A 20,153-nucleotide genomic window follows, 5' to 3' on the forward strand; every position below is an offset into this window, starting at 1 on the left:
CACAGCGGAGTTTCCTCTGGAGGTCGGGTGAGCGCGGCTCAAGTACGTACGCGTCAGGCCGCAGACGGTCCCGCAGCCTCGAGCCGATCCCTTACTGCTCCTCACGGGCGTGTTCTTGAGAGGCTCATGGGGAAACCGACCCTGTTGCCTCTGAGCTCCCTGCTGTGTAGCCAGAGGGGGTGCGCGTTCCTGGTGGGGCTGAGGCTGCCCTCCCTGGGGAGCACTCCCACCCGTGCCGTGGGGCAGCTGGGCCACCGTGCTGCGGGGATGCGCCCAGTCGCCCCCTCCATCAGCCTGCAGACCGGGCCACCTGGTGTGACAAGTCCCTAAGTCACTTTGACTCTAAAGTCAGGTGCCTCCGGTAAGCCTCAGTCTGCTGACCAGGCTCCTGGGCAGCCCCCTCGGATGACAGATCACGAGCCCCAGTGGCTCACAGTTGGCCTAAAGTGGCCAGTCCTGGGAACCTGCCTTCTGGAGGAGAAGCTGGCCAGGCGGACTGCCCCGGAGGGCCCCGCTCCCTGCTGCTGGGGACCAGGAGGGGCCCCCTCCCCCCCCTTCAGAATAACTGCCTGTGGAACACGTTCTCGGAATAGCCGGACGAAAGGCACAAGTTAACAAATACGTTTCCTTGTCCTGGGGCAGCACCCGAGCCCTTTGCACCCGTGTCCTCATGCTGCCCAGCCGAAGCCACACTAGTCCCGGCCTGGCCCGCACAGCCCCTTCCCCGTGTCCTGACTCCTCCCACCTGCAGGTGCCCACCCCCACCTCTCCCCACCCCTCTCCAGCCTGTCGTCCACTCTGTGTCCCAAAAGGTTTGGATCTGGTGGACAGGCAGGCTTGGTGACAGCAGCAGGCATGATGTCAGGGGGTCCGTGGCCTGTGTCAGAAGCACCGGCTCCCGGGCGGCACAGGGCCCGCTGGGGCCCGGTCTGAGGGGCCGTTGGCCTGACAGGGCTCTGGCTGTCCCCTGGCTCCTGAATGGGCCCCCGTCGCTGGAGGTGGTTGTGCAGCGGAACCTGAACATCCTCCGTGAGAGGTGACTCCGCAGGCGGCCAAACTCAGAGGCACAGTCTTCAGGCCTTGTCCATGGTGGCCTTCCCACTTAGTAACCTTCTCTGACTACCGAAGTCCTACACGGTCACAGGAAACGGTAGTGGCTGTTTTTTCTATTGCCACCTACCTCTGCTCTGTTTTCTCCCCCTCCCCGGCTCTCTGACTCCGTCCCTTCCCTTGTCTGTCGGTTGGTCTCTGTCTCTGCTTGGCTTTGCTCCAGGGTCTTTGCCTGGCCCATTTCTGGGGCCAGAAAGTCCAGCGTTTCCTTTTCCTTAGGGAAGCCCTCAAGGCTGGGCTGGAGCCCCGCTTCCCGCTTCCCGTGGGCCACCTGAGCCTCTGGTCTTCCCGTCCCAGGACTTGTGCTGAATGTGGGGTCTCCCCCACCCCAAGGGCAGGATCACCTACGTTGCTCCGGGTCCCCACCCCCAGTGGGCCTTTGGTGACAAGAGTCAGCCACACCCACCTGTGTCCCAGAAGTCCCATGCCCGGTCCCCTACAAACTCCTCCTGTTGAGCTGGGGCTGGGGGGCAGGCGGGCCGTGGAGACCAAGCATGCCCATTTCTCTGAGGGTGAAACCAAGCCCTTGTGAAGAAATGAGCCAGAATGGAGGGCAGTGGGCCCCCGGCCAAGCCGAAGGCCTTGCGGCCGTCTACCCAGTACCACCTGCGTCTGCTCCCAGGTAGGCAGTGGCCTGCACAGGTGCGCTGTGGGCACCAGGGCGTTCGGAGCAGCCAGCCCTGGGAAAGACAGACTGTCCTTGCACCCGTGTGCGTGTCCCCTACTGTGTGACCTTGGCCCGGCCTGAGGCTGGCTGGAAACAACAGCTGTCTCAGCCCCAGGTACTGCTACATGGAGTGTGGCCAGCCTGGAGGGAGGGCCGGAGGTAGGAGGAGGGAGAGGGGCCCTCTGCGGGGAAGCTGGCGACTCGGAGGCTGGCTCCAGCCCCATAAATACGCGAGGGCCCAAACCAGGGCCACGCAGAGGCGGGCACACACCATGGGGCGCCTGGAGCTGGTCGTCTTGGGCCTCGCCTGCTGCCTAGCAGCAGCGAGTGCGGCCAAGGTAAGCGAGAGGCCGGCAGAGGGGGCAGGGGCCGCTCAGTCCTCACTAAGCCAGATCTGGAAGCTGGGCACAGGGCACGGTGGAGGGAAGGCAGACGGGCAGAGTCCGCGGCAGAAAGAGCCAGCCTGAGAAAGAGACCTCAACTCTCAAGACAGCATTTCCTGGGCACTTGGTGCTTTGCTCACGCTGCCAGATAAAATCCAGGATGCCAGATTAAATTTGAGTTTTTTTGGTGCAAAAAGGGGCTTTTATTAAAGCATGGGGACGGGACCCCTGGGCAGGAAGAGCTGCCAAATTTGAGTCTTATATAAAACATGGAGAGTTTATTGTAGGAGTATGTCCTGTACAATATTTGAGATATACTTGTACTCAAAAAAAAAAAAAAAAAAATCCATCTACGTGCAATTTAAACGTAACTGGGAGCCCTGAATTTTTGTTTCCTGAGTCTGGGAACCTGACCCACAGCGTCCGTCTGGCTCCTTCCTCTCCAGAGAGGTCGCTGTCCCCTTTTTATAGAAGGGGAGATGGGCCCAGAGCAGGTGAGCTATTTGTTCAATGTCACACAGCCACCAGTGGCTGAGCAGAAACCTGGAACCCCACTCGGAGTATGGTTCCCAACATAACCTCCATTTCCCAAGAGGAAGTTGGGAAAGTCCGGAGATCTCCTTGAGGGGGCGGGTAGGGGGTGCGCGGGAGGGCTGCCCTCCGTAACTGCCCTGCTGCAGCCTGAGGAATGAGGCGGGGAAAGTGCTTCAGGACGAAACCTCACAGACACGCAGCCCCCGTGTCATTTTCACCCCTATCCTGCCCTTCCGTCCCTGCTGCCTCTGCCTCGGGACCTAGAGTGAGTTCAGGTGCTGCCCCGAGGGGATGCTGCTGTCTTTTTGGGCCGTGGGGGGGGGGGGGGCGGGCAGGGGCTTGTCTGAGGGCAGAAAGGACCGGGACTGCCCCTCAGCGCTCCAGCAGCCAGCACCACCCTCCCACCTTGCCACCACGGCGAGGGCCCCTGGCCCTCACCCCTCACCCGGGAGCCTCAGGCCAATCTCCGTTCTGAGAGGTGACTTCCCAGTCCCCAGGCACTGACCTGGCCCACCTCGGTGCCCCAGTAGCCCGAAGCCGGCCAGGACAAATGCCTAGAGGCCTGAAACAAGGCTGCTTATCCTGAGATGGAGAGACAGGGCTGGGAGCAGACCTGCACCTGCCTCTGGGTCCCTTGCCCCACCCTCGGCACCTGGCAGGAACTCCGGCCTCTGAATGCAGCTCCCGCCTCCCCACTCCCCTGTTAGCCTAGACCTCACAAGGTGCTGGGTCCCCACCTGGGCGTGCGGGGCTGCCCCGCACTCGCCCACCGGGAACCTAGTGCAGGTGAGAGCCAGGAAGCGGAGACCTGCCACCGGACCAGACGGATGGGGAGGCGGCCCTAGGAGGGGATGAGGGCCTGGCTTTGAGGTCGGACAGCTGTTTCCCTGAGGATGACTTCCAGCAGGAAAGTCCCCGTTTCCTCCTGGGACAACGGGGAGATGAACACCAGCCCCCAGGACCCCCCCTAGCGAGGATTGGATGCATTGGCCGCGCGGGGGCAGGCTCGGTGCCAGGGCTGGGGACACAGCAGTGGTTCCGATGGCCCGGGGGGCAGAGGTCTTTCCCAGCAGTGAGAACTCGGCACGGGGCCACAGACTCCGGGCCAGCTGGACACTGGGCGGGGGGGGGCACAAGGGGGGCCGTGCTGCTGTCTAATCTTAGAGATGGGGAAACGGAGGCTCATGGTCACAGCCAGGTGGCCGGAGCCGGGATCCAAACCCGCCTCTCCTAGCCTACTCGGAAGGCTTCCCAGGGTGGGAACACACTGGGTGAAGCAGCTTCCTCCCGGATCCAGGGAGCGGGACCCCCTCGGGGAACGAGGGCAGGCGGCAGGGGCCTCGGTCTCGGGTGCGGACGGGCCCCTCCCCGAAGCTGTCTCCCGGGAGCCTCCGGACACCCTGGGGCGGCTCAGGTGGCCCCCACCCCCGTTCGGGAGGGAGAGCGGCCCGAGCCCACCTGAGCCTCGGCCTTCACCCCCAGCTGGGCGCCGTGTACACGGAAGGAGGCTTCGTGGAAGGCGTCAACAAGAAGCTCAGCCTCTTTGGCAACTATGTGGACGTCTTCAGAGGCATCCCCTTCGCCGCCGTCCCCAGGCCCCTGGAGAACCCGGAGCGGCACCCCGGCTGGCAAGGTGGGAGCGGGCAGGTGCCGGCGAGGCCCCGCGTCGGGGGTGCCGGTGGGGGCGGCTGCCGTCCTCACGCGGGCCCCGCTGGCCGCCCACAGGGACCCTGAAGGCCAAGGACTTCAAGAAGCGTTGTCTGCAGGCCACCATCACCCAGGACAACACCTACGGGGCGGAGGACTGCCTCTACCTCAACATCTGGGTCCCCCAGGGCAAGAAGGAAGGTGGGCTCGCCCTCCCCGAACCCTGCAGGAGGCCCCCGAGAGCAGCACAGGGCGCGGAGGGGACAGAGGGGGGCACGCGGGGTCACTGGGCCCGCTCTGCTCCGCCTTAGTCTCCAGGAACCTGCCCGTCATGATCTGGATCTACGGAGGCGCCTTCCTCATGGGGGCCGGCCACGGGGCCAACTTCCTCAGCAACTACCTGTACGACGGGGAGGAGATCGCCACTCGGGGCAACGTCATCGTGGTCACCTTCAACTACCGCGTCGGCCCCCTGGGCTTCCTCAGCACTGGGGACGCCAACCTGCCAGGTCTGCTACACATCTTGGGCACGGGGAGGGGAAGGAAGCGCGCCTGACCCCGTGAGCTCTGAGCCCCGTGGGGCTGCCCCTCGACGCCCCTCGTGCCCGAGCAACTCCTGACAGTCCCCCGGGAAATCCGATTTGCAGAGCCAGGGGGCTGGAAACGGGCCGTGAGATGCGGGAGCCCCTCGGCAGCTGCAGTGAAAGAAAAGAGACTGCCGGACAGAGAGACAGACAGGCAGGGTGGGACCCGGGGAGGCCCAGAGGAGCCAGGGACACGGAGGCCAGTGAAAGAGACAGAAGAGAGGACGTCGAGGTGGCGACACAGAAGCTGCAGGATAGACAGACAGACACGGGGGGTCGTGGCAGGGGGAGAGAGAAGTGAGCAGGCCGGCCCTCCCCCAGCCTGAGCCCCACATCTGCCCCAGCACCTGACCCGACCAGCTCCCGGGGGGACCGTTCAACATCCTGGGGCTCAGCCAGGGTCTCCGCTGCCGAGGCCGCTCTCATCCCACCCACGTGGATCGTACACCTCGTGTGGGCCAGGCCCTGGCACCCCCGGCCCCGGCCAAGGGTCCCCGATGAAGGCCCACCCCCCACCCTGCCCCCAGGTAATTATGGCCTCCGGGATCAGCACATGGCCATCGCCTGGGTGAAAAGGAACATCGCAGCCTTCGGGGGGGACCCCGACAACATCACGATCTTTGGAGAGTCAGCCGGAGGTGCTAGCGTTTCTCTGCAGGTCCGGGAGACGCCTGGAGGGGGGACCCGCCCCCCACGGTGTGAGAGGGAGCCTCTGGGGGCAGGGAGGAGAGGGCCGGAACTGACGCGTGGGGCATCCCTGGCTGAGCCCGGGCCGGGCAGGGTGGGGCGAGGCCTCAGTGACAGGGCCTCTGTGTGTTGCAGACCCTCTCTCCTTACAACAAGGGCCTCATCCGGCGAGCCATCAGCCAGAGTGGAGTGGCACTATGCCCCTGGGCCATCCAGAAGAACCCCCTCTTCTGGGCCAAAAGGGTAAAGAGGGGCCGTGGTAGGCGGGGAAGGGGCCTCCCTCCTTCCCACTCCGTCCTGACTCCGTCCTCCTCTGCCTGGAGCACTGGCCTCACCTGCCTGCCTGCCCCCACCCCCCCCCCCGCCAGATCGCCGAGAAGGTGGGCTGCCCGTTGGACGACACCGCCAGGATGGCCAGGTGTCTGAAGGTCACCGACCCCCGTGCCCTGACGCTGGCCTATAAGATGCCCCTGGCAGGCATGGAGTGTGAGTGGGGGCTGCCGGGCGGGGGAGGGCGATGCTCCTGGAGAAGAGAGCAAACTACCAGGTCCGAGGCGTGGCCCTGTCACCAGATTGCTGGCATCCCTAGGCAGCTTGCAGCCACCCCTGCAGGCTGGGTGGCCCCGGCTGTAGGAGGAGACGGCCACGATTTCTTCGTATCCTCCTGGGTCCTGACCCCTTTGAGAAGCTGATGAGCATTTGGGTCCCAGCCCCCACGGTGCACACGGTTTTAGGGGGATGCACGGACCTAAGACCGAGCGCCTCTGTACCCGACGACTGGTTCCTTCCCCCCGCCCCCTCATTCAACGCTCAGTGAACCCCCGCGGCACAGCGTCGCCGGAGTGCCGGGGGGCCCCCCAGCCCAGGGGGCTGGCATTCGCTCTCGCGCATCCTTTGATGCTAAGAGGCCCCCTCATTTTGCACCTTTGCCGGACGTGAAATAAAACCGTAAGTGCTGAGCAAACCCGAAAGCCAAGCAAACACGTGGCCCCAAATGCAAACCAGCTGTTTCCTCCGGCACGAACTGGAGGGAAAACAGGCGAGGCTGGGCCTCCTGAAGGCCGGGGCCGCCACCTGCCCCGAGCCGGCTCTCCAGTCCCTTCGGGGCCAGTTCAGGGATCTGGGGGACCATGCGGACCTGGCACCGTTTCTGGCGGGCACACCGGAACCCAGCCCGGAGAGGGGTGCCTCTTTGTCCATCGGTCCCCTCAATTCCAGATCCTCCCCCTTCCTGATTTAGGCCCAGTGAGAAGTGAGGCTGGTGGGAGGACAGCCTTGGCCTCTAGGTCAGCGGTTCTCCCTCTGGGTGTTGTGGCCCCAGGGCACGTGCGGCAGAGTCTCGGAGACAGTTTTGGTTGTCACACTGGTATCCCGTGGCTTGGGGTCAGGGATGCTGTTAAACGTCCCGAAGGGCGCTGGCCGCCCCGCCTCCCCGTGACGTAGAACGATCCGGCCCTAAATGCCGGTGGTGCTGGACCCGAGGGAGCCTGGTGTAGATCAGAGGGAGCAGGGGTCTACACCGCAGCCTCGATGGGATGGAGCTGACTCTGCCACAGAGGGGAGGGGCCTGTGGGTACCGGAGTTGTGTGATCCTGCCTCTCCCCCCCCCAGATCCCATGTTGCATTACCTGGGCTTTCTCCCCGTCGTCGACGGTGACTTCCTCCCCGATGACCCCGTCAACCTATACGTCAACACGGCCGACATCGACTACCTAGCAGGTACCAACAACATGGACGGCCACGTCTTTGCCAGCATCGACATGCCAGCCATCAACAAACAGAAACAGGAGGTCACCGAGTAAGCAGGGGGTGTGGGGCCCCCGGGGGGCAGTGCCCAGGGGCCGCCGAGGGAGGCATCAGCAGAGATCAGCACTGAGCCCAGTAGTGGGGGTGGGGCGGGGGGGGACAGTCCGTGGGGGCACAGATACCCTCCCACCGGCACCGGGTGGCGGGTCCAGTGCTGCTGTGGTCCCCGCAGGGAGGATTTCTACAAGCTGGTCAGCGGGCTCACCATCACCAAGGGGCTCAGGGGAGCCAACACCACCTTTGACATCTACACCGAGCCCTGGGCCCTCGACGCGTCCCAGGAGACCAGGAAGAAGACCGTAGTGGACTTCGAGACGGACATCCTCTTCCTGGTGCCCACCAAGATTGCCCTGGCCCAGCACAGAGCCAATGCCAAGTGAGGACCTGGGCAGGGAGGCTCCCTGGGGGAGGGCCACCTGGGATCACGCACCTTCGCCCTGAGGCCTCTCTGCTGGGTGGCTCACGGGTGTCTGTGAGGCCTGGGAAGGCCATGCCCGCACCACCTCTTTCCCCGGACCCGACAAGAACTGAGAGAGCCCCTCCTCGCCTCCCAGCCTCGGGGGGCTTTACCAAACCCTCCCACGATCCTCTGCCCAGCCCAGTGCTGCGTGCCCTCCCTCACCCCACAGTCCTTCCTGCTAAAAAGTTCTTTGAGTCTCCCCTGCCTCCCTCGTGCTGTGGAGAAGGAAAGAACACGGGGCGGTGAGGATCTCTGTTATGGGCTTCAGCTTTACCAACTTTCAAAGTAACTTAAGACTGTGGCCGCATTAAAAAAAAACAAAAAACCTCCGTAGAATAATAGCCAATGAAAATAAAAAATAAGTGAGGAAGGCTTCAAAAGCAAGAAGATAATATTATACCTAGAATCTAGAACCAAAGCTTTGCAGCAACTAAGCGATAAATGTAGTTCCGAGCTTCCTGGCAGTCAAGGCAAAAAAGGAAAACATCCAAGGGCATACACCTTGTCCAGTTACATCAAGATACAAGTTCACCTGCAGAGAAAAAAGAAATCTTTCTTGATAGCGAATTACAGGAAGATGCCTCAGTTTGTTTCGTGGAGGTGAATTATAAATACAACCAAAATCGTAGAACCCACGGATCCACGGGTTTGGCCCCCGGCTTTCCCTTCCCCAGGTGTCAGGATTCTTCATGAATCTTGGGGGGATTCCCCAGATCCTTCCCTGCTGCCCCAGCCCCCCGCCCCCAGGCCTCATCTCTGGGCTGACGCTCTGGGTGAGCCCCTTGCAACTCGGCCGGTCTCCCCTCCCTTCCTCAGGAGCGCCAAAACCTACACCTACCTGTTTTCGCACCCCTCTCGGATGCCCACCTACCCCAAGTGGGTGGGGGCTGACCACGCCGATGACATCCAGTACGTCTTTGGGAAGCCCTTTGCCACGCCCCTGGGCTACCGGTCCCAAGACAGGACCGTCTCCAAGGCCATGATCGCCTACTGGACCAACTTTGCCAGAAGCGGGTAAGGAAGGCGGGGTCGAGGCTGAGCCCAGGGCCTCCTGCCCCCTTGCCCTGCAGGCCTGGGTTCCTGTGCCCTCACTTAACCTCCCCGAGCCTCGGTGCCTCTGTCGTATGTGTGGATAGAGGTACTGCTAGGCCGCGAGACCTGTGCCTCTTGGGGCTCACGCCCAGCCAGTGCCCAGGACGTAGTGACGTATATACCCTGATGGTGGGGTCGGTGCGGAGGGTAGAGGACTGCCAGGCAAGCCGGGGCCCAGGTGGGCTAGGGACACAGGTCTCCAGACCCCTGTGAGCCCCCAGCCCCCCAACCCAGCCTTTCTCCTCCCTGCAGGAACCCCAACATGGGCCACTCAGCTGTGCCCACGCACTGGGATCCCTACACTGTGGAAAGTGACAACTACCTGGAGATCAACAGGAAGATGGATGGCGGCTCCATGAAGCAGCACCTGAGGACGAATTACCTGCGCTACTGGACCCTGACTTATCAGGCGCTGCCCACGATGACCGGAGACGGGGCCCCCCCGGCACCCCCCTCCGGGGACTCGGATGCCGCCCCCGCTCCACCATCCGGGGACTCTGATGCCGCCCCCGCGCCCCCCTCGGGCGACTCCGATGCCGCCCCCGCGCCCCCCTCCGGGGACTCGGATGCCGCCCCCGCGCCCCCCTCCGGGGACTCGGATGCCGCCCCCGCGCCCCCTTCTGGGAACTCCGATGCCGCCCCCGCGCCCCCCTCGGGCGACTCTGATGCCGCCCCCGCGCCCCCCTCCGGGGACTCGGATGCCGCCCCCGCTCCACCATCCGGGGACTCCGATGCCGTCCCCGCGCCCCCCTCGGGCGACTCTGATGCCGCCCCCGCGCCCCCCTCCGGGGACTCGGATGCCGCCCCCGCTCCACCATCCGGGGACTCCGATGCCGTCCCCGCGCCCCCCTCCGGGGACTCCGATGCCGCCCCCGCGCCCCCCTCGGGCGACTCCGATGCCGCCCCCGCGCCCCCCTCCGGGGACTCGGATGCCGCCCCCGCGCCCCCTTCTGGGGACTCCGATGCCGCCCCCGCGCCCCCCTCGGGCGACTCCGATGCCGCCCCCGCGCCCCCCTCCGGGGACTCCGATGCCGCCCCCGCGCCCCCCTCCGGGGACTCTGAAGGGGTTCAAATGCCTGCAGTCATTGGCTTCTAATGTCTTCGGCCCCAAGAAGCCGTAGGGTGAGACCCCGGCGGCCCACTCCCCTCCAGACCTCTTCCTGAATAAAGCCTCATCCCTCTCTGTCTGGTGTCTTCCTTTGCTCTCTTGGTCCCCACTGCAGAATGCAGGGCTCTCAGTTATGTGGTAGCCCCAGGCTCTGGGCCCACCGCCTTTCCCCATGGTCTCCCTCAGTCCTGAAGGCCCAGGAAGTCTGGAGGGCCACCCTCGCTCGAGAGAGGAGGACACGGGCTTGAAGAAGTGAAATGTCAGAGCCAGGACCGGGCTTCAGGAGCGGGTCCCTCTGCCCTGGGCCGCTGGTTCCCAGGTGGCCGCAGCTGAGAGAGAAGCTGGGCTCTGCAGACAGTGTCCCCCTCCCCCCGGACCGGTGGAGTCCAGCCACGCCAAGCCCTCTGGGGCATGGGCAGTGACCCCTGGGTTGTAGCCGGGGTCTGGGGAACTGGCCCGGGGTTGGAAACCGGCTCTGCTTCCAGCTGGATGCAAGTCGAGGGGAAGAAGGCATCACACTAGAAGGTCAGAAGGAAGAGGGTGTAAGAGGACTGGGCCCTGGGTGGCTCTGGCAGAGCTGGTTGGGGACAGGGGGGAGAGGGGGGCGGGAGGCAGAGGTCAGGGCCATTCCCACATCTGGGCGTCTGGGCCCGGGCATCGTGCCAAGTGCCCAAGTGCTTAAGCAGCCTGACCTCACCATGGCCGCACGAGGTGGGCACCGGGAGGGGGACACGTGCCCCAGGTCATCAAAGACTCAAATCCAGGAACTCCAAAGCTAGTGCTTGAGGCGATATTGGGGAGCCTCTCCACCCCTCACCCATTCTTTTCTCTGTGGGGAGGTGGTGAGGGCTCACAGGAGAGCGGATTCTGGAGTCCTGGATGGCTCTGCCTGGTGGGACTGGGGACAGCAGCACACGGGGACCAGCCAGCCACTCTTTCCCTCTCTAGTCACGGATTAAAGACTGAGGCCTGGGCCCCACATGGCTGAGCTGGACAGGGGGCAAACCTGTGTCCCCCCCTCAAGGAGTGGGGGGCACTCGGGCCGGCCTGTGGCCACCTTGGCTACCCTGGGCTTCTGGCTTGGTGGAGGGCTCTCAGGTGTGAAGAGGGGCTTCTTCGTCCAAGACTGAGGGGAGCGACCCTCGCAGCCCTGTGGCCTCTACTGGTGACTGTCCCTGCTCTTGGCCAATGGAAACTCAAGAACGCAACAACGTGTCTCTCCACCACATTAGCATACACACAACTTTCCCTACGTGCTTGTACCTGCTGGGTCTGCTCTCAGGAGCCTCCTGACACAGTAGGAGAAACCCGTTGGACCCCAGTGCCTTTGACCGGCCCTGGACTGGCCCTGGGATGTGGCGCTTCTCGCCCTTGTTTGTGGGGGGCGGGGGGAGGGGAAGCATAGTCGTGCCTGCCTGTCATTCAGGAAATCGCATCCCTGAATGGCCAGGCCGTGTCAGAGTGGTGGGGGCATCGGGATCCAGGTCTGGGCGGAGAAGACCTTTCTGGCAGAGGCCGGCCTTGCGCTATGTCTGGGTGACACCTGCACCTGCAGTTGGTGACAACTCAAGGTCATCCCACAATTCATCTGGCTTTTGCCTTTACAGGCGGTATCCAGAGGACGAAGGTGAAAATACAGTTGACCCTTGACCAATGTGGGGGTTAGGGGTGCCGACCCCCCATATAGAACTTTTGACTCCCCCAAAACTTAACAGCTTTACTGTTGACCAGAAGCCTCACCGATAGCGTAAGTCATCGATTAACACGTATTTTGTATAGGTATTTCAAATGGTCTCCTGGGGTGCCTGGTGGCTCAGTCGGTTGAGCATCTGACTTCAGCTCAGGTCGTGATCCTGTGGTCCGTGAGTTCGAGCCCCACGTCGGGCTCTGTGCGGACAGCTCGGAGCCCGGAGCCTGCTTCGGATTCTGTCTCCCTCTCTCTCTGCCCCTCCCCCGCTCATGTTCCGCCTGTCTCTCAAAAATGCATAAACATTAAAAAAAAAAAAGGAAAATCGTAAAGAAGAGAAAATACGTTCACAGTACTATTCTGTATTGGGAAAAAAAAGCTGTGAGGAATTGGGCCCGCACGTTCAGACCCGTGCTATTCAACGGTCAACTATGATTACCGGAAGTGCAGGCTGGAGGCTGTCCAGGGTCCTGGAGGCTCCCCGATGGGCCAGGTGTTACCCCTTTCTGCTAACCTTTTATGGTGAAGCCCAGGGAGGACACTCAGGGAAGCCGGGGACAGCATCTGTTTACTACCCTGGTAACACACCTCTCGCCCACGGCACAATCTTTCTACCGTCCCCGCAGGAAAGGTTCAATGCACCCATCTCCTCCCTGACAAAGCAAAGCACAGACGTGGACAAAGAACCAACCCAGCCATCCAGGGCGCTTCAAGCTCTCAGGGCTCTGGCCTACCTACCCTTTAGGACAATTTGGCATCAACACGACTGAGTCTGTCTATACGCTGGTGATGGCCCGATACTGGACCTCAGAAGCACATGGCTCCAGAATTCGTCTTGGCCAGGGGTGGGGGGTGTGGTGGTCTTTCACTGGCAGGACGCTTATCCCCACCAGCATTCAGCCGGGAGTCATCAGACCCCAGCCAGGATGAGCAGCCGCCGTGAGCCCGGCAGGGAGAGGTGGGGGGTGGGGTGGGGTGGGGATTTTGAGCGTGTTTCTGGGCAAAATCAATTATATGTAGGGTTGCAGGGAGGCTGAAAATCCTAGCTCATAGGTAGCGGAAATGCTTACGGAACAAGGCTCGGCTGTAGCCTTCAGGCGGCATTACGAATCTTTCCCCCAGATTCAAAGCAAGCAGGAGGAGGAAATCTAAGGACAGAGGCGAGGGTCCCAGGAAGAATTCAGTCCAGGTAAAGGGCTGACCACGGGCCCCTAGAGAGAGGCGCCTGGCCATAGTCCACTGGCTAATGCGCTCCTATTGCAAATTTTTGATCTGCTTACAACCCCACCCACCCCCACCGCCACCGCTTAGCGCTGATGGAATTCAAATTTAACCCTGAAATCCGTAAGTTCCTAACTGGTGGTCAACAGAAACCCCAATAGAACAAGCAGAAAATATTCCCTCTTCCTCCAAAACCGTAGAAGGGCAGCCACCGTCCCGGGTCAGGAAATGGTCTTTGCAAATGTCGTTCTTTGAAAATCGGCATAAAATATATACAACGTAAAATGTGCCAGTTTAACTACTTTTGAGAGTACAATTCAGTGACTTTAGGGCCGGTCACACTGTTGCGCAACTGTCACCATATCTAGTTCCAAAACTTTTCCATCACCCCCAACTGAAACTTTGTACCCATTAGTCAATAACACCGTCCTCCCTTCTCTCCTCCCCCACCCGAGAGTCTCTTCTACTTTTTGTCCCACTTTGCCTGTTCTAGATCTTTTCTTTTTTTAAAGTTTATTTATTTATTTTGAGAGAGAGAGAGACTGAGGTAGGGGCAGAGAGAGAAGGAGAGAGGGAATCCCAGGCAGGCTCTACGCTGTCAGTTCACAGCCCGACATGGGGCTCGATCTCACGAACCGTGAGATCATGACCCGAGCCGAAATCAAGAGTTGGACACTTAACTGACTGAGCCACCCAGGCAACCCTGTTCTAGGTATTTTTTTATTTATTTTTAAACGTTTACTTATTTTTGAGAGATAGAGACAGAGCACGAGAGGGGAGGGAGCAGAGAGGGAGACACAGAATCCGAAGCAGGCTCCGGGCTCCGAGCTGTCAGCACAGAGCCCGACGCGGGGCTCGAACCCACAGACCACGAGATCATGACCTGAGCCAAAGTCAGACACTTCACTGACTCAGGCGCCACCCCCTTTTTGTATATTTGTGTTCAAAGTGAGTCTCTTTAAATACAGTGTATTGCTACAGCAATTTTTTTTAATGTTTATTTATTTTTGAGAGAGAGAAAGAGAGAGCATGAGCAGGGGAGGAGCAGAGGAGAGGGAGAGAGAGAATTCCAACCAGGGTCCACACTATCAGGATAGAGCCTGACGTGGGGCTCGATCTCACGAACCATGAGATCATGACCTGAGCCGAAATCAAGAGTCGGATGCTTAACTGAGCCACCCAGGCACCCCTCTTTTCATCTTTTTGAGGGTGCCTTGTCCACGATCAATCGCTTCTTGCTTTCAGGATTGTCTCCTTGTCTGCCAGCAACTTGATTATCACGTATCTCTGCGTGGCTCTCTTGGAGTCTATCTGCTTGGAGTTCAGTGAGCTTCTTTGTGTGTAGATCTGGGTCTTTCGTCAAATCTGGGATGTTTCCAGCCATTATTACTTCAAATAATCTCTCTGGTCCCTTCTCTCTTCTTCCTCTGGGACCCCCCGTCTGCTCATGTTGTTATACTTGAGGATGTCACCGCAGTGCCTCTGGGACTGTTCGTTTTTCTTCACTCTTTTTCCTTTCTGCTCTTCGAGGAGCACAGTGTCGTCGTCCTGATCTTCAAGTTCACGGCTTCTCTCTTCTGCCTGTGCAACTCTGCCACTGAACCCCTCTAGTGAGTTTGTCAAGTCTCGTACTTTGAACCCCTGAGTTTTTCTGTCTCTGTTAAACTTCCCATTTGTTCTTACATCGTTCTCTTGATTTCCTTTAGGGATTTTTTTTTTTTTTTTTTTTTTTTTGCTTTTTGTCTGTGGTTTCCTTTAACTCACTGGGCGTATTTAAGACAGTCGACTGAATGTCTTTGACTAGTAACTTCACCTTCTGGACTCCCTCGGGCACTTTGTCCGGTTTTGTTTTCCTACCTGCAAGCCCCATTTTCCTACTTCTCTGTAAACTTTGTCAATTTGTTGGGAACTGGGTATTGGAGATGATAATGTGGTAACTCTGGAAACCAGGGCTTACTTCGGCTGCTGGAGAGCTGCGGTCTTCCGTTTCTATAGTGACTTTTCCCAGCTCTGCCGTTCCCTGTATTCCTTGTTGGTCAGGGACCGAAGCTTCTGTCCTGCTGCCTTGGTGGTCAGCGTGAGGTCTGGCAGAGATGCCTGACCCGCCGACGTCCCGCTGTGCTGCTGGCCATCAAGCACGCCCCTGGTTCTCGTGCTGGATGAGGTCCCGGAGTCCCCGGACTGTTAATTCTGATCGTTATTCCCCCTGGCTGAACCGTCTTCTTGGATAGGCTGGCCCCGGCGTGGCTTCCTCCACGATTTTCTGTCACCAATGGTATTTTTTTAAACTTTTTTTTTTATTATTATTCATTTTTGAGAGACAGACAAGAGTGTGAGCAGGGGAGGGGCAGAGAGAGAGGGAGACACAGAATCCAAAGCAGGCTCCGGGCTCCAAGCTGTCCGCACAGAGCCCGACGCGGGGCTCGAACCCACGAACCGTGAGATCATGACCTGAGCCGAAGTCGGACGCTTAACGGACTGAGCCACCCAGGCGCCCCTCACCAATGTTATTTTTAAACACACCCAAGTTTCCAGGCTTATGGTTACGTCCTGTGAAAGTACCTCCAGCCTCTAATCCCAGGGTTTCTGGGGGGCTCGGTGCCCAGGTGAATGACACTGAGGTGAGCACCTATGTGCTCTGTGAAAGACGGGCTTGCCTGTTTCCGGAGGGGAGCCGGAGAACGGGGGCTGGCCCCTCTCGCTTCTCCTCCATACAAATAAGCCAGCCGTGCAAGATTTCCTATCTGAACACAGAAGGTGAGCGTCTGTAGCTCACTGGATGTGCAAGAACAAAACCACGACTCCCAGGCTATAGTAGAAACTGGATTTTAATAGAATATTCAAGTCTAGCATTTGCTATTTACAACAAATAAATATTGCCCCTCCCCAACTGGTAAACTTTTTCTGTTTTGTTTTGTTTTTGCCTTTTATACAAATATTCAACACCCCTCCCCTTCCCCCAAATCCTTCTTTCCCACTAACCCCCGTCTCGTGCGGTCTCGTGAAGCCCAGGGTGTGGTAGTGAGCGGCACCCGCGGTGTCGTGAGATTCAGTGTCAATGCGACTCGGCTGAGACCGTCCTCACTCACCGGGTGAGGAGTGTGATCTGTGAAGAGGGTTCCCCCCCACCCCAACCTCCTGGGGGAGGGCTGGGCAGGGGGTGGGCGAGACTCCTTCACTCTGCTGGCCCCGACGGTGGGATCTTTGGTGCGGCCCGGGAAAGGCTAGTGTGGTGGCCGAGAGGGGCCGGGACCCCAGAAGGGCACGGGCCGATGCCCGCGGGCGGAGGAGAGAATTGCAGTGGTCAGACCCGGTGGATGAGCAGGTACCCTGGGGTGCCCACGGGCACAGGTGGCAGTGACCCACACCTGAGCAGGTGTGAGGGGCAGTGCACAGAGGGCAGTGCCCACTGACGGCGCTCCTCGGCCAAAGTCAGCTGGTCCTCTGGTTCCGGAGAGCAGAAGGCACCTAAGGCGGCGAGTGGTCCACAGGAGGCCAGGTCAGCCTGTCAAGCAGCAGGCGTCAATCCCGGCAGCGGGAGACGTTGAGGGTGAAACGAGTCTGGGGGTGGCTTGAGCTGGCGGGTTGGGCAGAGGGTGCCCGCCTGGCCTGGGCCACCGGAGTCCGGAAGCGCTCAGTTACCCAGGCAGCCGGACCCTGCAAGAGGGGTCCCTGTGGCGGGCCAGCACCGGGGACGAGTTAGAAGATGCCCTTGGCGATCCTGAGCCCTTTCTGCTTCATGCGAGGGAGAGTCGAGCTGGCGCCATGCCTGACCTTTGCCCCCTTTGTGAAGGTCCGTTTCTTTAGGACAAAGTCATAGTTGGCAGTAGAGTTCATGGCATAGAACACGTTGGCGTTGTCCGGGATCTTCAGCTCTGGTGGGGGAGGGGCGGGGGGGGTCAGCGGTGCTGACAGAGACCTCACCTAACCGCCCCCACCCCGCCCCACCGAGGGCAGGCCCGAGCCAAAGGCCTGAGATGCCCAGTCTAAATCCAGGAATACCAAGGACCCCTGGGAAGGACACCTGCCAAGGGTCGACTGCTGGGACTCGTGAAATCCAATGACTCTTGGTTACAAAGGGATTCGACTCCCTAAGTCCCCGCCTCGGCCTGGAGCCAGAAAAGGGCTATCCATCCTGCACACCTGCTGCCTCCACTGACCACCATCCCGAGCTGGAATCTAGAACCCGTCCCCTGGATCCCGTGCTACTCAGGACCAAGGCTGAGGGACCCAGCGACGGGCAGGCCCTGTCCCAGGTCTTCTGCGCCCGGGTCCAGGACGCCTCCCTGCTCCGAGTGGCAGATGCCAGGCTTTACTTGGGCCCCTCCTACCCTGTCTGTAGCCCAGCATCGCGCCCCTGCCTCACTTTCCCTACCTTGACTGGGCCTCAGTCCTCCTGCCCTGCAAGATGGGGCACGCGCCTGCGCAGTCCCCCTCCCCACGCCACCGAAATGGTGCAAGAAGGTGAGAGAGGGTTTAGAAGCCACTTGTGGGGACGCTGGGGGTCACTAACGGCCGGCAGCAAATGTGCGGCTCGTGGAGAGAAAACAGGGCGAGGACAGTACGCACAGGGAACCTGCACAGCACGTGCTGCCAGGTGTACGTAGGGATTAACCCCTGGCTCGTTCCCCGCTCTCGTGGGGATGGGGACACAGGCACAGGGGGCCTAAGGACCTTGCCCGAGCTCTCCGAGCCCCGCAGCCCGGCTCCGAGTCTGTGCTTGCTCTTGGTTCTGTCGCTTTCCCAGCTCTGACCCACTGAGCCACACCCTCGGAGCCTGTTTTTAGCATCTGCCGGGGGCGCCTGGGGGGTTCAGTCGGTTAAGCGCCTGACCTCGGCCCAGGTCACGATTTCACGTTTCATGAGTTCAAATCCCACGTCAGGCTCTCTGCTGTCAGGACAGAGCCCGCTTCGGATCCTCTGTCCCCCTCTCTCTCTGCCCCTTGTCCCCCTCTCTCTCTGCCCCTCCCCTGTGCGTGCTGTCTCTCAAAAATAAACAAACAACTGGGGGGCTCCGTCGGTTACGCGTCCGACGTCGGCTCAGGTCACGATCTCCCAGTTCACGGGTTCGAGCCCTGCATCGGGCTCTGTGCTGACAGCTCGGAGCCTGGAGCCTGCTTCGGATTCTGCGTCTCCCTCTCTCTCTGCCCCTCCCCCACTTGTGCTCTGTCCTTCTCTCTCTCCAAAAGAAACATTAAAAAACGTTAAAAATAAATACATAAATAAATAAACACTAAAAAAAATTTTTTTTCAATGGTTAACGTCTGCTATGGTCAGAATGATTGTGTGTGCCCAAAATTCGTGTGGGAATCCTAATGCCCCAAGCACTGGGGCCTTTGGGGCAGTGATGAGGTCAGGATATTATAATCCCATTCCTGAGGCCCCCACGCCCCTTCTGCCACGTGAGGACACGAGAAGGTGGCTGTCTGCCACCCGGAAGAGGGCCCTCACCAGAACCTGATGCTGCCAGCACCTTGATCTTAGACTTCCAGCCTTTAGAACTGTGAACAATACATTTCACTAGTTTAACAGCCCCTCCCCGGCCCGTGGTGTTTTGTTACGGAAGCCTGCACAGACGAGGACAGGGTCACGCGTGCGTGCATTTTCATATATTTCAGGTTCATTCGGAAGCACGTTTCCCCTCTCAGCCAGCCTGTCCCTGTGAACGGCCCTCGGGCTTGGCCGTCTGGCTGCGGGGCCCCAGGAGAAAAGCCTTTTCTCTTCGCTCCTGGGTGCAGCTAGCTGCGAACTAGGTCTCCCGCGGCCGGTTCCCGCCCAGGAAAGGGCACACGCCAGGGGCCAACGAGGACGCTGCCCCAGGGAGCGCGGGGCCGTGGGCCTGGGGTGTGGTGCTGCCCACCCCCCGCAGCTTGCCCGCCTGGCCCCGGACTTACTGCGGTCGTCGGAGATAACCTGCACGAGCTCGTATTCGTCGGCCTCATCCTCATCCAGGTTGTGTTTGTCCATGGCCTTGCGGATGACGGCTGGAGCCTTGTCCTGGCTGGTTACCTGGATCAGGGAGGGGGCAGCCATGAGGTCGAGGGTCCGGGAAGAGCCCCCACAGAGCACAGCACCAGGGACCCTCGGAGCTGCCTCGCGCTGCGTTCAAAGGCTCAGCTTCTGGCTGGGTCCACGGGCGCCTCACCACCTGGTCCTGCCCCGGGAGGCCCCCCACACTACGATGAGGGCCTTTTCCCCATTGTTCCTGCCTCCCCCACCCCCCCGTTCTCCTACAAGCCTGCCACCTCCTCCCATGCCACCGTGGGAACCTGCCTGCTCCCGGGGGCTGTTCCCCTGGATCCCGGCCCGGCGGGACAATGGGATCAATGAACCCAGGGAGGAGAGGGCGTCTAGTCCCAGCTCTGGAGGTAGGAGAGGAGCTGGCCAGATGCCCGGGGGCTGCCTGTAGGCCAGGCCTGCACTGGCTAGAGGCTGCTGTGGTGGCCAGCACAGGCCGCCCGTCTTGCCTCGACCCCAAAGGTCAGAGTGCAGACAGGCCTCGGACGTGGGGTCATACAGGTGGCTCTTTAAGGACAGTCAGGCTAGTTCCTGGCAGGGAGAGCAGCTCAGTACGCGGTGGGTATGCAACGGGCACCTGACCCGTTGTTAACGGCAGCCTGCACGGACGAGGACAGGGTCACGCGTGCGTGCATTTTCACATATTTGAGGTTCTTTCGGAAGCACGTTTCCCCTCTCAGCCAGCCTGTCCCTGTGAACGGCCCTCGGGCTTGGCCGTCTGGCTGCGGGGCCCCGGGAGAAAAGCCTTTTCTCTTTGCTCCTTGGTGCAGCTAGCTGCGAACTAGGTCTCCCGCGGCCGGTTCCCACCCAGGAAGGGGCACACGCCAGGGGCCAACGAGGACGCTGCCCCAGGGAACGCGGGCACTGTGACCGGACGGGGGACCTCCAGAGAGCGCACAGGGCTCGTCTACAGCCTGAGTTCTGGAACGCGAGTCCCTGCCCCCACCAGCAGCACAGACAGTGTCTGGAGACAAATCCCCTTGGTTTGATCTCAAGCGTTAAATGACATCTAACGTCTCATACTGCCCGTCACCTCCACAGCCACCAGCCTGGTAGCCACCGTTCTCCCCGCCTGACCGCCTCCTGACCGGCCCCTCCGCCTCTCCGGCCACCAGCCCACCCCCGCAGAGAAGCCCTGAGTCACCCGAC

General features: G+C 60.7%; 2 protein-coding genes across 8 annotated transcripts in view; one reads left to right on the plus strand and one right to left on the minus strand.

The window, feature by feature from the left end:
- The first annotated feature begins 25 nt into the window (after positions 1-25).
- Positions 26-10,322, plus strand: CEL (carboxyl ester lipase). Its single transcript, XM_042964150.1, has 11 exons — positions 26-2,115; positions 4,177-4,327; positions 4,420-4,542; positions 4,653-4,850; positions 5,453-5,583; positions 5,748-5,855; positions 5,981-6,098; positions 7,224-7,410; positions 7,591-7,794; positions 8,695-8,892; positions 9,223-10,322. The coding sequence occupies exons 1-11, from the start codon at positions 1,903-1,905 to the stop codon at positions 10,064-10,066; spliced, it is 2,475 nt and encodes an 824-aa protein (XP_042820084.1). The 5' UTR covers positions 26-1,902; the 3' UTR covers positions 10,067-10,322.
- A 5,474-nt stretch (positions 10,323-15,796) lies between these two features.
- RALGDS (ral guanine nucleotide dissociation stimulator) overlaps positions 15,797-20,153 on the minus strand; it is a 45,702-nt gene continuing 41,345 nt past the window's right edge. For all 7 annotated transcript variants that reach the window (XM_042963731.1, XM_042963729.1, XM_042963727.1 and 4 more), the window contains 2 exons: positions 18,881-18,995; positions 15,797-16,861 (listed from right to left, as the gene is read on the minus strand). In XM_042963731.1, coding sequence (XP_042819665.1) covers positions 16,686-16,861; positions 18,881-18,995 — 291 coding nt within the window. In that variant the 3' untranslated portion in view covers positions 15,797-16,685. The remainder of the gene's footprint in view (positions 16,862-18,880; positions 18,996-20,153) is intronic.

This window comes from Panthera tigris, chromosome D4, assembly GCF_018350195.1.
Source record: "Panthera tigris isolate Pti1 chromosome D4, P.tigris_Pti1_mat1.1, whole genome shotgun sequence".
Lineage (NCBI taxonomy): Eukaryota > Metazoa > Chordata > Mammalia > Carnivora > Felidae > Panthera > Panthera tigris.

Excerpts from the sequence above, each read along its gene's own strand:
- CEL (XM_042964150.1), top strand. The coding sequence starts at position 1,903 with ATGGAGTGTGGCCAGCCTGGAGGGAGGGCCGGAGGTAGGAGGAGGGAG. Across the intron at positions 4,328-4,419 it reads GCGGCACCCCGGCTGGCAAG|GGACCCTGAAGGCCAAGGAC; the intron begins GTGGGAGCGGGC and ends GGCCGCCCACAG. Across the intron at positions 6,099-7,223 it reads GCCCCTGGCAGGCATGGAGT|ATCCCATGTTGCATTACCTG; the intron begins GTGAGTGGGGGC and ends TCCCCCCCCCAG.